Source organism: Prosopis cineraria, unplaced genomic scaffold, assembly GCF_029017545.1.
Source record: "Prosopis cineraria cultivar Desert tree isolate PC_DT_omini unplaced genomic scaffold, ASM2901754v1 PC4, whole genome shotgun sequence".
In the NCBI taxonomy this organism is placed as follows: domain Eukaryota; kingdom Viridiplantae; phylum Streptophyta; class Magnoliopsida; order Fabales; family Fabaceae; genus Prosopis; species Prosopis cineraria.
Window position 1 is genome coordinate 5,070,419 of NW_026555335.1, and position 14,191 is coordinate 5,084,609.

The 14,191-nt window shown below is 34.5% G+C and overlaps 1 protein-coding gene across 2 annotated transcripts; it reads left to right on the plus strand.

Annotated features, from left to right (window-relative positions):
• Positions 1-866: 866 nt before the first annotated feature.
• Positions 867-4,978, plus strand: LOC129309332 (actin-depolymerizing factor-like). 2 transcript variants are annotated; one of them, XM_054950877.1, is made up of 5 exons: positions 867-1,063; positions 2,036-2,301; positions 3,711-3,769; positions 4,310-4,422; positions 4,504-4,978. In XM_054950877.1, the coding sequence occupies exons 1-5, from the start codon at positions 1,046-1,048 to the stop codon at positions 4,591-4,593; spliced, it is 546 nt and encodes a 181-aa protein (XP_054806852.1). In that variant the 5' UTR covers positions 867-1,045; the 3' UTR covers positions 4,594-4,978. The 2 variants fall into 2 exon arrangements, with proteins under 2 accessions (XP_054806852.1, XP_054806853.1); XM_054950878.1 differs by lacking the exons at positions 3,711-3,769; positions 4,310-4,422 and having other exon boundaries at positions 906-1,063.
• The last annotated feature ends 9,213 nt before the right edge of the window (positions 4,979-14,191 follow it).

Sequence of the window (14,191 nt, forward strand, 5' to 3'; positions counted from 1 at the left end):
ACATCATTAATATATGATTATATATCAATGATAAATAAATTAACAAATTTTCGCTGATATGACTTATATATCAATGATATACATAGTATATCACTAATATACTATCATAAATCAATATAACTAGACAATCAGATATAAACTTATTTATAATTGATATATAGTCATATATCAATAATATAGTTGTGTAGATTAGTAACACAAAAAATATATAATCATTTACTTAAAACAGATTAAATATAGTCCATAAAAAATTTTAAACTCTTAACTTATCGCAGAGAATCAAACACTTAAATTGATAAAATAAAAAATTATGAATCCGTAGCCTTGTTTTCTCGCCGACATGCACAATTCTGTTGAGCACCGCCGATGTATCTCTCCTCAAATTTTGTCTCTTGCCATCATAATTGTGGCTCATTCACACTGTTCTACTATCTCGCTTTCGTCTCTCTCAAGTCGAGTTCAGTCTTCTCTTTCACTTGTCTCTTTCGTTCTATAGATTTTTTACATTTTGACTCTCTTGATATTTGAAAAAAGTAGATATTAAAAAGGACACATTTTTAATTAATTATAATATAAATATTAAAAAAGTTATTTTTAAAATTTAAAAAAATAAATTATTTTTTATTTAATTTTATAATATGAGTTATTTGTGTAAAAGTTTTTAAAATAAAATATCAAAAAGTTCAAGTAAAAAAGAAACGTACAAATATAAGAGCACACGTGGACGCTTGACAGCGATGGCCTCAGTGTGATGAAACGAGTCGGTACTACCTGGGGTGACCTGAATTTGGCACCAGACGATCCGCAGTAGGGATAGGGGCGGTCCAACCTCTTTATCAGAAAAAACAAAACGACGCTCCTCTCCCTTCCGTCTCACTCCTCTCCTCTCCTTCCTTTCCTCTTTTTCTACTCCTCTCATTATTCTCTCCTCCAATGTTTTTTCCTTTTTTTTTTTATCTCAATAATTTCTCTCTCTTATTTTGATTTTTAATCTTCTATCATTCTCTTCTCGCTGGTTGTTAACTCGCTGGTGGTCTCTGTAGCTATGGCGTTCCGAGGAGGGGTATGCTTCCTTTGCTTTTTTGCTCTTCTGATTCTCGTTCTTCTAATTTTGATGAAGATCTTGAAATGCGCTTCCATTATTTTAGTTTGCCTTAAGTTATTGTGCTTTCCGCTTGATTTCCGATTTCCTCTTGTGTGGATTTGTTTTTCCTTTCTTGGTCTCATATAGACATGTTCGCTGACTGATTTTCATGAACTTACTACCGGAATTTCCGGTCTCAATTTTTGTTTCTTCTAGCTCAGTAGTTCTGACACGATTCTTGTACTGGAGTGAAGTTTTCCCTTTCTTCGTGATACTTGCTTAATTAAATACATAGCTCTCCGCGCTAGCTGACTTGGCTTCAAATCGATGTTGGTCTTAGTAGAAAACTTCAAATATATCGCAGAAACTGGATTTATCGATGCTTCTTGTAGGCTTTGATAGCACGCTGTGACTGACAAGCTTTCTACAAATTTTATTATTGATATCGGGCTATGGGGGTAGTGGATTTTCTGGTTTTCACTATCTGGTCTGGCTGCCTTTTTCTCTGCAACTTCATTTCAGTTTTCCTGATGCAATTCTAATGTAAGCTGCTGGAATTTGTTGGCTTTTATTCACGCGCTGGAGCTGGGATCTGCTCATGGTTTGGTGTTCTCCTTGTTAAAATTGAAATATTTTGGTTGGTTCATATCTAAGTGGGTTCACGACGCTGAAGTTTTAAGAAATCATTTGAATATTGTATCAGATTTAGTTGTATCCTATCACATGAAAGATTGGTGCTGCTGTATGCTTTATTCCTACCTAATGCACTACAACGATTTTTTTCCCGTTGAGTTGCAATTAAGTTTGGTTATATCTTGATGCGATTACTATGAATTAACAGAAAGAACCTTCAGTTTCATTTTCTAATTCCCTTGATTTTCATATTTGGTTTTAATAAAAAAAATTCTGCCCTTAATGGGATACAGTATTTAACACTTGACTTCATTTTAGGGAAATGCCTCTTCTGGCATGGGGGTTGCTGAGCATAGTGTAAGCACATACTTGGAACTGCAGAGGAAGAAAGTTCACCGCTACGTCATTTTTAAGATTGATGAGAAAAAGAAAGAAGTTGTGGTTGAGAAGACAGGGGGCCCTGCTGAGAGCTATGATGATTTCACTGCTTCCTTACCTGAGAATGATTGCCGATATGCCGTCTATGACTTCGATTTTGTAACTTCTGAGAACTGTCAAAAGAGCAAAATCTTTTTTATCGCATGGTTAGTTACTTGATTTCTTCAAAAATAATGGAAAACGCATTTTTATTCACCTGGAGAAAAAATATTAACCTTGATTTGGATATATACTGCTTTAAATCAGTGCGTTTTTCTATTTCATGACTCGCGTTGAAGACTTATAATACAGATGTCTCTTAAAAAGAAAGCAAGAGACAAAAATATTTGAGAATGAAAGGGCAAGCGTCAAAATCACTTTAGTCACCTGAAAGATGGTTTGATGGGTAATGGGTGGAAGATGACAGTATCGAACTCCTCTATGAAGCTCCTATTATGTCATGTCATTACTTGCTCACTATCTCATCATCAGTAATATTCTAATCTTAGAAATACAACTTAATCTAGTTTTCCAATGGTGAAGGATGAACTGATGAAAAGTTTTGACAAATCTGAATTACAAATTGTTTGATGCATTTCAGATCCTGCTTACTTCATCCTGATATGTTTGTTTTACTTATTGTCTTTGGTTAGCATCTAAAGTTGAATTAGGTAAAGATGTTCATATTCTCTGTCAATGAGGCAATTGAGTTCATGTGGACGGGTGATGTCTATACGAATTATTATATTATTATATTCTTGCTATTTCCAGTACTTTTTATATTCCTTTGCTGCAAGGTTATAAAAGACTTTCTGTACAATTTTCTGTTGCTATGCTATGAATGCTCCCTTTCTAGATTATGGTTTATTTAGTGCATAAATGTTAGACCTTTATCATTCACAAATTCTTACGCGCGGAGAATAGTGCATGAGTTTGACTGGCTGAACCATTATTTTGTGACACTGAAATTACAAAATTTTGCTCAATTCACAGAATCTGGAGTGTCACTATGGCATAGCTATTATGGTTCTACTTGTTTACGATTTGGACACAAAGTATATAGTGTAAATAACAAGTAGAGTGATTGGTGGATTCAATATGCGATTTACTAATTTTGAAGAGGAATGCTGAAGCACGGATTGTAATTTTCTTGTTTGCTGTGTGACTTGTATTTGAATTGGAAAGACGATCTGCATTTATTCTAAAGGCAGCTTATTGTATGTGCTAATTTCACTAGATGAAATAAATATATTGCTCTGATGTATACCAAGTAGAATTTTCATATTGAGTGGAAGCAAGTTGATGGAATCATATGATCAAGCAAAATTAAATTTGATTGTATTTATAGTAAATTTTATTAGATACAGCAATTCTAAGATAGATAAATGGTATGGAAGTTCTTTTCTCAATACTATCTACTGTATTAATTAATGAAGATTCCAAGTTTCTGACTCTGTTGTTGAACTCTAATAGCTCTCATTTCACATCCATATTTGATAAAGATGCTCAATTTTAATTTGAAGCACCCTTTCTATCTGGGTGCTCAATATTGGACTGACAAGTGTATTGGAAACAGTGATTTTGCTCTATTGACCAACCGTTCTGTTCCCCTCGTGTTTCAGACCCTTTTGTTTGGTTAGTAGAGTCTTTTCTCATCTTCCCACTACTTGAATCCTGCTTTTTTTTAAAAATTTTTTATTCAACCTTCTTTTGATTGAATGCTAATCCTGAAATGCAATATGTATCGGAAACAGATTTAACAGCTGGTATGTGCCTCTTTTGTGCTTGAGATTTCTTGTTTTATTTGTTTGTTGTTTTCTCCTCTTCCCACAGCCTGAGTCCTGATTCGTGTTACAGTTTTTTCACCCTTCCCTGCACGTTAACTGTTGTGTCATGTTTTCATTTAAGATCACAAACCATCTTATCAATCACATCTCAATTTGGCATTTGAGTCGTCCTTTGGTAATGTGAATATTTTGGGTTTTATTCACTAGGTACTGCTGTTATAGTAATACAAATTTTAGATCTTGCACTTGTTGCTGTTGTTTAGGGAAGAGGGAAAACAAATGTTTGAGTTTGAATCTTCATTATTGACTGACAATCTAGGAATGTTGCCCCTCGCAGTAGTTTTTGTTGGTTTTTACTATTTCTTTCGTTTAATGTTTGGGGAAGTAGGGAGGGCGTGGTTTATTACTTGCAGATGGCAAGTTAATCTCATGATGGAATATTTTGGTGCAAGCTTCCATGCATGTTGGCAATGGCATAATTTTATGTTTAAACCAGAGCAGGTTAAAGCCTTATATAAGTTGGCTCATTCATGATCTATTTGTTGCCTTGGTTGTGGGTTTTTTTTAATTCAATTTTTACAGGTCTCCTTCTGTATCCCGAATTCGTGCAAAAATGCTGTATGCAACATCCAAGGACAGGTTCAGACGGGAGCTGGAGGGTATCCATTATGAGATTCAGGCAACAGACCCTACAGAGATGGATCTTGAAGTCCTCAGGGACCGTGCAAACTGAGAATAACTTCGCTTTAAAGGCTTTCTAGATGATGTCCTTAGGATATTTCTGAAAAGACCTGAAGGAATGCCTCTTTACTCGGCTAATTCCTTGAACTTTTAGTTTACTGTGTTCTCTGTTTGTTTTTAATGCATTAATGAATAGCTTACGTATCAAGTAAATAACCTACACCTGTGAAGGCTGATTAGGGGCTCCTGGGCCTACTAACCCCACAGCTGGGGAATGGGAGCTCTTCCTTACTGTGATGCTTCTCAGGTGCACATTCGTATTTTGAATATTGAAAATTTGACTTTTATTCTATGGAATCAATGTTACGTTGATGAAGACTGCGAGCTGCGAGAGTAGGTGGAAGCTTGATGCTGCATTTGTTTTTTTTTTTTTTGGGGGGGGGGGGTGGGTATAGAGCTTGATGCTAAATTTGATATTGTGGAGTGTTAGATAGATAAAGGGGGAAAGGGTGGCGAGCACCTAAATCAGCCTGTGATGGGGCAGCTGGTACGTGCTTTGTTAAGTTGTTCATGGGTACAATGATTAGAAATTTTTTTTTTTTTTGGGATTAAAACTGAATACCATTTATAAAAGAAAACTTGGAAAAGACAAACAGACTACAAGAGAGTCCAAATCAATCATCATACACCCCTTACAAAAGTTTAAGGTGGTGGATTATTGAAGGGGCAAAAATAACTCTTCTCAAAATGAGCTTTCTTAGCTGGCTGATGAGCTGCGCTAATAATATCTCTATAAATAAAGCTAATGGAAACGGGCCAATTTTCATTCAAAATGCTAATAGCATAGGATAAAATATCATGGAAGGGGTGCTTATCATTATGGTCTCTATTTATGATGTTAATGGTTTCCACACAATCAGAATAGACTTCTACCGTTTTGAATCCTTTCAACTAGCAAATTTCTAAACTTGTTATGATTCCCATAATTTTCGCTAACAGAAGGGAGTTGCCCAATTCTACTACAAAACCTTGTAGCCCAGTTGCCATTCTCATCTATTACCATTCCACTATAAGTGGTAAGACTGTTTACGTATATTGATCCATCGACATCAAGTCTGACAAAATTTTTTGTTGGAGGGTGCCACTTGTCAATTGGCTTGAGAGTGGATTTTTCCATCTTCATTCTTCCTATCAGATTAAAATTTGTTACAACTTTCCAGATGCATTTATTTGTATCAATTTGCATTTTTGGCTCTTCATTTCCAAATAAATTTGTGTATTTGTTGGTCCATAGTTCCCAACATACATGTGTAAAGGTAGTGGAACATGGTACCTTTTTTGCAAAATCTATTCCAAGATCATTCTTAGCATTCCATTGAATCCAATCAAGACAGTGTTGTTGCATAACATTGCTCTGGTGTTCTATTTTAATAATTTGTCTCCATGCATCCCTGGCAACTCTACAGTCTCTAACAATGTGCATTGCTGTCTCCTCCTCGTTGCATCCAAAAGGACATGTGCTCAAGTTTGAAAGACCTCTTCTTTCTCTAAGTTTTTCTGAATGCACTCTGTTGTTTCCCAAGAGGCAAATGAAATTTTTCATCTTCTTCGATATGCTCCATCTCCAGATTTTTGTCCAAAGTTTTTCTCTATAATCTCTAATACCTACAAAAAGAAAATCATACGCAGATTTAATTTTAAAAACACCATCAGTAGATGGCTTCTGCACAAATTTCTCACTCCTTATTATTATGAGTGGGCTAAAGCTAGTAATTTGATTAATAATGAAGGAAGTAAGCCAGTTCACCATTTTATCTTTGTCCCATGCACCACTAGGAGTAATAAAGTCTTCAACAGTGGCTTCTATATCTAGTAGGAGAGTATTACTCATAGCATACTTGATTAATGGTTCATTCATTAAGGACCAGTTATCATACCAGAATTTAGAGGATTTACCCGACGGGTATCTTTTCTCTAGGCCCTCTTTGAAGGTATCCCATACTTTAATGATACTTTTTAAAGTTTTTGAGGCATTTTTCCTTTTAGAGATTGAAGGCATATTAGCTTCACCACACTTGTATTTAGATCTTAGGACTTGAACCCATAATGCTTCCTGATTAGTGACCATGTTCCAGTATAGTTTCAAGATGAAGGCATGATTTTAAGTTTGTAGATCCTTTACCCCTAAATCACTCGACTCCTTCTTATGTTTCATATTATCCCAAGAGACAAGGTGGAGTATCTTCTCGCCATCTCTGCTGCCCTATAGAAAAGCATTACTTTCTTTTTCAATTTCCTGCAATATTTTCTTTGGAAGGAGCATGGTTTGCATATGGTAGTTTAAGATCATTGTGAGCACTGATTGAATGAAGACTAATCTTCTTGCAAATGAGAGTAATTTGCCCTTCCATCCAAATAGCTTTGTTTTAACCCTACCCAAGATGGGTCTGAAATTTGAGTAACTAGCTCTTTTGTGCAGTAGTGGGATACCTAGATATTTTCCAAGCTCTCCCATGAGGCTAACTCCCAGTTGTTTGCTTAAAGCCATAGCTCTGGAGAAATGAATTGAATTAGAAACAGACATTTTGGGTTTGCTCTTATTAACCATCTGAGTTGAACATTTGTAAAACATCTCCAAGCAACTATTTATAACTTCTATTTGGTCCAATGAAGCTTCGCCAAAAAGATAAGATCATCAGTAAAGAAAAGATGAGAAATTGATGGTCCATTCTTGTTCAAATAAATTGGTTTCCAATTGCCTAGATTAATATCATCCTCAATCATGTGGCTGAGTTTTTTCATGCGAAGTGTAAAGATGTAAGGAGAGATAAGGTCTTCTTAACGAACCCTTCTCGAAGGCTTGAATTCTTTTGTTAGTTCCCCATTCCAAATGATTTTCATTGTTGGGCTCTTAATGCAAAATTGTATTAGTTTAAGAACTTTACCTTTGAATCCCACCTATTTTAGGCATCATTTGACAAATCTCTAATTCAACCTGTCATAGGCTTTTTCAAGATCCACCTTGATGGTTATTAGGCCCTTTCTTGATTTGTTGTTTATCATAGTATTCAATACTTCTTGGGCAATAATAACATGATTAGAAACTTGACTCCTTTTAAGGCTATTTTTTTGACTTCCTCCACTTTTTCTATTGAGGATGAGGGAGGAGCTCGTTCGATTGAAGAAGAGGATGTCCTTGCACGTAGCACCAAAAAACTTGATAATGACATAGTAATGCATAATACAGATATGATGAATGACACTAATATGAAGGAGAAAGAGCAGCCACTTGGAGAAAAACAAGGTCTGAAAGGAAAAAACTCTTCAGAAAGCCATCAACCTGAGATTGCTTCTTGTGCCAAATAGATATCTTACAAGGTAAAATTAATTAGAAGAGAGGAGACAAAATCGATACGAGACTTTGAAGAACAATTCAAAGAATGGATGAAACAGGAAACTTTATGTACACCATAGTGGATTGCCAAACAACAGAAGATTGTGGACTCTCTACCTACAATTAAAGTACTGGATGATAGACTCAATGAGCTTTGTGGTCCATGGAAAGAGGCTTTGATCATAACATTGATGGGGAAGAAGATTCAACTTGCAAAACTTAGGTCCAAATTCGCTAGGATTTAGGGTACGTATAACTTTGAACTTATAGATTTTAAGAACAATTACTTCATGTTCAGGATAGAGAATGTTGAATTATACCAAAAGGTCCTTAGTGATGGTCTATGGGTAATCTCGACACATTTCCTTGTGGTGCAATGATAGAGCCTGAACTTCAATCCTTTCACTAATCAGATAAAAAAGATTGCTCTATGGATTTGAGTTTATCCTTATTCTTCCTATGCACTGTTATAATGAGGAGTTCATGTAGGAAATTGGCAACATGATAGGGAAAGCCCTAAAAGTTGATATGTATAGCCTTGCCCAAGTTAATCAAAAGAACATGTGGAGAGAGGAAGATATGCTCGTGTGAGTGTAAAAGTTGACTTGACGAAACCTCTTTACTCTCATTTTGTTATTAGAAGGAGGATATTTACTATGATGTATGAAGGAATTAATGTCATTTGCTTCAATTATGGCAAGGTCGAACACAAGAGTGAAGACTGTCTCATGAAGATTCTAGAAGTCAAAACAGAAGCAGGAGGAGGAAAACATTCAGACAAACCCTAAGGATAGAAGCAAGCAACATCCCCTTCAACATTAAATCCTAATAATATACTACTGGATGAACATTATGGAGAATGGATGATTAACCAAAAGCCTTACAAACTAAGAGTATGGTGAAATGACACTAGAAAATCAAGCTACGGTGGATTCGCTGGCCAAAAGACAAACTACCAAGGCATCAATATCACAAATGCTACGTCCAAATTCGTAGTACTGTCTAAAGATCTGGACTTAGAGCAGGAGCAGACCCAAGAGAGAGTGGCTCAGAAAAAAAATGTATGAAGGAAGAAAAAGAATGAAAATAGTATGAAAAATGGGATGATCAAACAGAAGGACATGAAAATGGCAGCTCAATAGCTTATGTGTCTGATCAAGAAAAATGAAAGTTTAAAAAGGACAAGCCTACTAACTAAAACTCACAGCCTAGCATGAAGCTTACAAAAGAAGACACCAAGAGAGTTTTCTCTTTCTCAACTAAAAACATAAGGAAGAGAAGGGTAGAAAAGGTAATGTAAAGAGAAAAGGCCAAGTGGAAGGATCAGGCCATATTATGACTAGCAAATTAGCTAGTGGACTAAAAAGAAGTCTTGCAACGAGGCCCAAAATATTATCACTAGTTTTGAAAAGAAAATAATCCAAAAGGCTACATAATGTTACTATGGGAAACTTGTCCTTCAAGGGCCCATTGGCTTTAGATCAATTAATCCAGCCCAACACCAACACTGATCATCAACAGGATTCAAAACTAGTAGAGACCCATGAGTATATCAATGAAGGAATTAGACTAATGACGATAGAGATAAGGGAAATCATTTTCCCTCATTCCAATGACCCTCCTAGTTAACAAATTCTCGAGAAGAATAAGGATTCATTGGATAACGGCATTAAAGAAGTATAAGAAAATTTCTATGAAATGGAAGGTAAAGAAGAAGAAAGTGACTTAGAGGGAGTGCTTGCAACCCCTTAGGTGACTCAATAATGATCTTCAGGTCTTTTACCCCTCTTTGTTTTTATGAATATATTAGTGTGGAATTGTAGGGGCTCTGCCTCAAAAAACTTCCCTATCCAAGTTCATGACTTAACTAGAGATAAGAAGATTAATGTGTTGGTTTTATTAGAAACACATTCTAGTAGTGTCAAAGCTGGTGGTATTTCTTAAAAAATGGGTTTTTCAAATTGGATTAGAGTTGAAGCCATGGGTCATGTTGGGGGGATCTGGATGTTTTTGGAATGAATTTAAAGTTATAGTTTAATATGTTAAATCATCCACTCAATTCCTTCATGTTTACATTGAAGATGTTTAGAGAAATAATAGATTCTGGTTCACTTGTGTATACACTGAGCTAAATGTCCTTATGAGAAGACCTTTGTGGAATGACCTTATTGAAATTAATACTTCTATCTCTGAACCATGGCTGATTATGGGGGATTTTAATGCTTATTTGTCACTTGAAGATAAGTTTGGAGGTGCCCATGCAAACAACATCTCAATGCAACAATTCAATAACTGCATTCAGAGATTACAGATGATAAAGTTTGAAATAGTAGGTAAAAAATTCACTTGGGAAAAGCTACCACTAAAGGAAAACATTGACTAGGGTTTTGCAAATTATCAGTGGCATATGCAATTTTCTGACTATAAAATCCATCATTTACTAAAATTCAAATCAGACCATAGACCTCTCTTGTTAAAATCTCGCTGTGTTCAAGTTCAAGCTAAAAAAAAAATTATTCTGGGTTGAGGCAGCGTGATTTCTTGAAGATGATTTTGCTAATGTTGTCAAGAATGCTTGGTTAGAGGAGGAATGGAACTCAAGTGTTAAACTTTTTCAAGAGAGAGCTATTAAGTGGAACCAAAGCAAGATAGGTAACATCCCTTTCAAAAAGAGGGGTTTGTTAAGAAGACTATAAGGGGTAGAAAAAAGTGAGGTGCAGAAGGGACAATCAGTATGTCCAAAAAATTAAAGCTAGCTTATGGAATGAATATAACAAAACCATTGCCCTAAAGGAACTTATGTGGTACTAGAAGTCAATATGCAATTGGCTAAGATATGGAGACCGAAACAACAATTTTTACCATGCCTCCACCAAACTGAGAAGAAAGAGGAACAATATTGAAGCACTCGAGGATGAATAGGGAAATTGGATTGATAATTAAAAAGAGCTAAGGTCTGTGGCAGTCAACTTCTACAAGACTCTATTTATGTTAGAGGGAGGTAGGCTACCATACTCCAATACTCAAAAATCTTATTCAGAATTGAGTTAAGCAGAAATGGAGTCAATTCATAGGGAAGTGTTCGAATTGGAAATAAAAAATGCAATCTTTGACATGGGAGCTTTGAAGGCATCGGGACCCGATGGCACCCAAGTTTTCATATACCAACATTTTTCGGAAATGATAGGGAATGATGTTACATGGATGGTGAAAGGTATCTTCAATCAACCACATGATATTATAAAGCTTAATCAAACAAATCTGGTGCTAATTCCTAAAGTTGAACATCCGAAATGTATGAAAGAATTTAAGCCTATTTCCTCATGCAATGTGAGCTACAAAGTGGTGTCTACGGTGCTAACCAACAGAATTAAAGGAGTAATCAACAAGTTAGTAGGTAAACGTCAAAGTAGCTTCATCCAAGGGAGATAAGGCAGTGATAATGTTATGATTAGAAATTTTATTTCAGCTTAGTGACATATGGACACTACCTTCTTTAGAAATGTAGGTTATATTTTGACCTTTTGATTTTTAATGATCATTCTCATTACTGCCGTCATTGCAATTGGGATAAGATAACTGCTCGGTTTTCATTAGGTGTCCATTTGCTTGCAAATAGTCTTCCCCCCTTCCCACTCTCACTCTCTCTCTCGCTCGCTCGCTGCTTCGTTACTGCTTTTAAAATGATCTTTAAATTATGACACACAGTGCTTGCACGAAATAAACAAGGCAATTTGACTGCAATACTACAGCAAAAAAAAAAAAAAATTTCCCCATTTGTTACATTTTAAAAAGTATTTCTTCATATATTACAAATTTAAAAATTGGTTTGATGCCTATCGAGTTCCAAAATTTTTTTTAATATATGAGTATGGAACTTGGCTTCAATATTTTATTAAAAAAAATTGATGTGACAAGCCATGGGAAAATATATTTTTTTTTCTGTAGTATTGCACTCAAATTGCCAATAAACAATTCCACCAACGTCAAGAAGTCGGATAAAGCTCGAAATGGGGCATGAAAACTGAGTTATACTAGTTTTTTTTCCCCCTTACTAATGATATTATATATCTTCTCATCAATTCTGGAAGTACATGTATTTTCTTTAAAAACATAAAATGATTTCATATTTTAGTTTTTTTTTAATCTTTTACTGAAATAATATTTATTAAATTAATAAATTTAAAAACAAAACAAGGCGTTTAAATTGGTATTTGGACAAAAATTAATCAGGTTAAGTGAGGAGTAACTATTTGTTTTAGGAGAGATTCACGTATATCAATACAAATATTTACATACATTGATTCCAAAAATTTGTTGGTATGTCTCTTGCACTATTTGTTTTTGTTATGAGTTGCGGAGTTTATTTTAAGACTGTAATATACAAATCTTATATACTATATATTTAATTTCAAAAGATGAAAAAGAATAATCCCTCCTGTCTTAAAGATGGGAGCTAATTGAAATTTTATTTTTGGTTCCTAATGTAAGGCTTCAATTCATTTTGTTTCTCGAATTTATAATTTTTTTTTTCAAATTATCCTTATTGATTACAGATATTAAAGGAGGGTTTTCATCCATGTGGTAGTTTCAGTGCAAATGATTAAAGGGGATATTTTAAAGAAATCAAGCACATTTTTATAAATAAGTAATTTAGCTAATTTTTTTACTCTCTATAGATTATTTATATAACTCGTATATCCAGGACTGATGGAGTATTTATATAATTTATTCAAAAAAAAATAAAAAAGAAGAAAGATGACAACTACTCTCTCTATTAAAAAATATAAAGCATTTTTAATCAAGTATTACTCCCAATAATGTAGATTTGTCTTCAAACTAATTTTATTTTTTTATATTTACTTCTATTTAATAAAATATTTTACTTTAAAATAAATATAAAGTAATTTATTGAATAAAAATATTTTTTTAAAAATAATTATAAATTAAAAGATTAAAAAAAATATTTATTCAATAGGAACGTTATTTAACAAGTAAGTCATTCAAACATAAAAAGTAACTGTATTGAAAAGCACAAAACCAAAACACAAGAGCATGAGGAGCAAAAACCTCAGCCTATCACTTTCTAAATTGCATGGATAGAAGTCTGCATCAAAGAGCCTTCATTTGATCAATGATTCTTACCCAAAACAGGAAGGGGCACATCTCCCTTGGCAACAGCTGGATTACCTTGCATGCACATTTCCTCATCAAAAACAATATCTCAGACAAAAACATCGAAAGGTGCCTTTTTGTTTCACCCACAAAAGCAAGGCTTAGCCACCCTTTTCAACAAAGCCACACAGTTCTTGTTTTTTTTTTTTTTCCTCTCCCGGAATGATGATAAAATATATTGCAGAAAAAATATTACAAAATTAAGTAGTTAACATTAGTAAAGGAGCCTGCTATCAACATGCATTAATCCAAGAAGAAAAGGTTATAATCGCTTTAGTACGGATCAACATTTAAGAGAATTACCTGGCAAGCGGGGTGACTAACAAAGCCTGGTTCCTCGTGACCTATAATCCACTGCGCTCAGCTAACAGGAATCAAGTTTTAAAAGCCCACCTTCAAGAAAATTCCCCTAATTTTTTTTATTGCTCAAAAATTAGATTTTGTTTCAATTTCATTCTTTTGAAAGTCGTAAAAATGATAGTATACCATCACGAGGAGCACAAAATTAAACTTACACGTTATAGAGTGATCTCTCAAACTGGAAAGGAGTGAGTTGATCCGCAAGAGGCATCACATTGCTAATTAAAATTAAAAAGCTGTCTCAAAAATGAGTTCTACAAGGGGAAACCGGGGGGGGGGGGATGGAAAATTGAGGCCATGTTTTATTTCCATTTTTTAAAAATGGGCAAAAAGTTATTTAAGTAGGTGTTTTGCAGTTAAATGATTTATGAAATTGTTCTTATTTTTTTAAAAGGAAAATAAACATTTTAAAGTTATTTCCTTTTTGAAAAATATACGCTACATTTTTAAAACATCGATCGTTGTTGCCAGCCACCTCTGCTGCCACAGCTCACCATTACCCACAAAGTCATGTATAAAAGTATGCAAAATCAATCTAGATCAATTATACCATGACACAAACTAATTATAAATAAAATTCAGTTTTTTTTTTTAGGCAAAACTAATTAGTTTAATTCGGCTCAAGTTTTTGTTTCTTGACGCTCAAACCAAACAGAAACA

What these genes read in the sequence shown, in the direction of transcription:
- LOC129309332 (XM_054950877.1), top strand. An exon ending in AAAATCTTTTTTATCGCATG is followed by an intron (nt 2,302 to 3,710) that starts GTTAGTTACTTG and finishes TATTGGAAACAG; the next exon opens with TGATTTTGCTCTATTGACCA. An exon ending in TTATGTTTAAACCAGAGCAG is followed by an intron (nt 4,423 to 4,503) that starts GTTAAAGCCTTA and finishes CAATTTTTACAG; the next exon opens with GTCTCCTTCTGTATCCCGAA.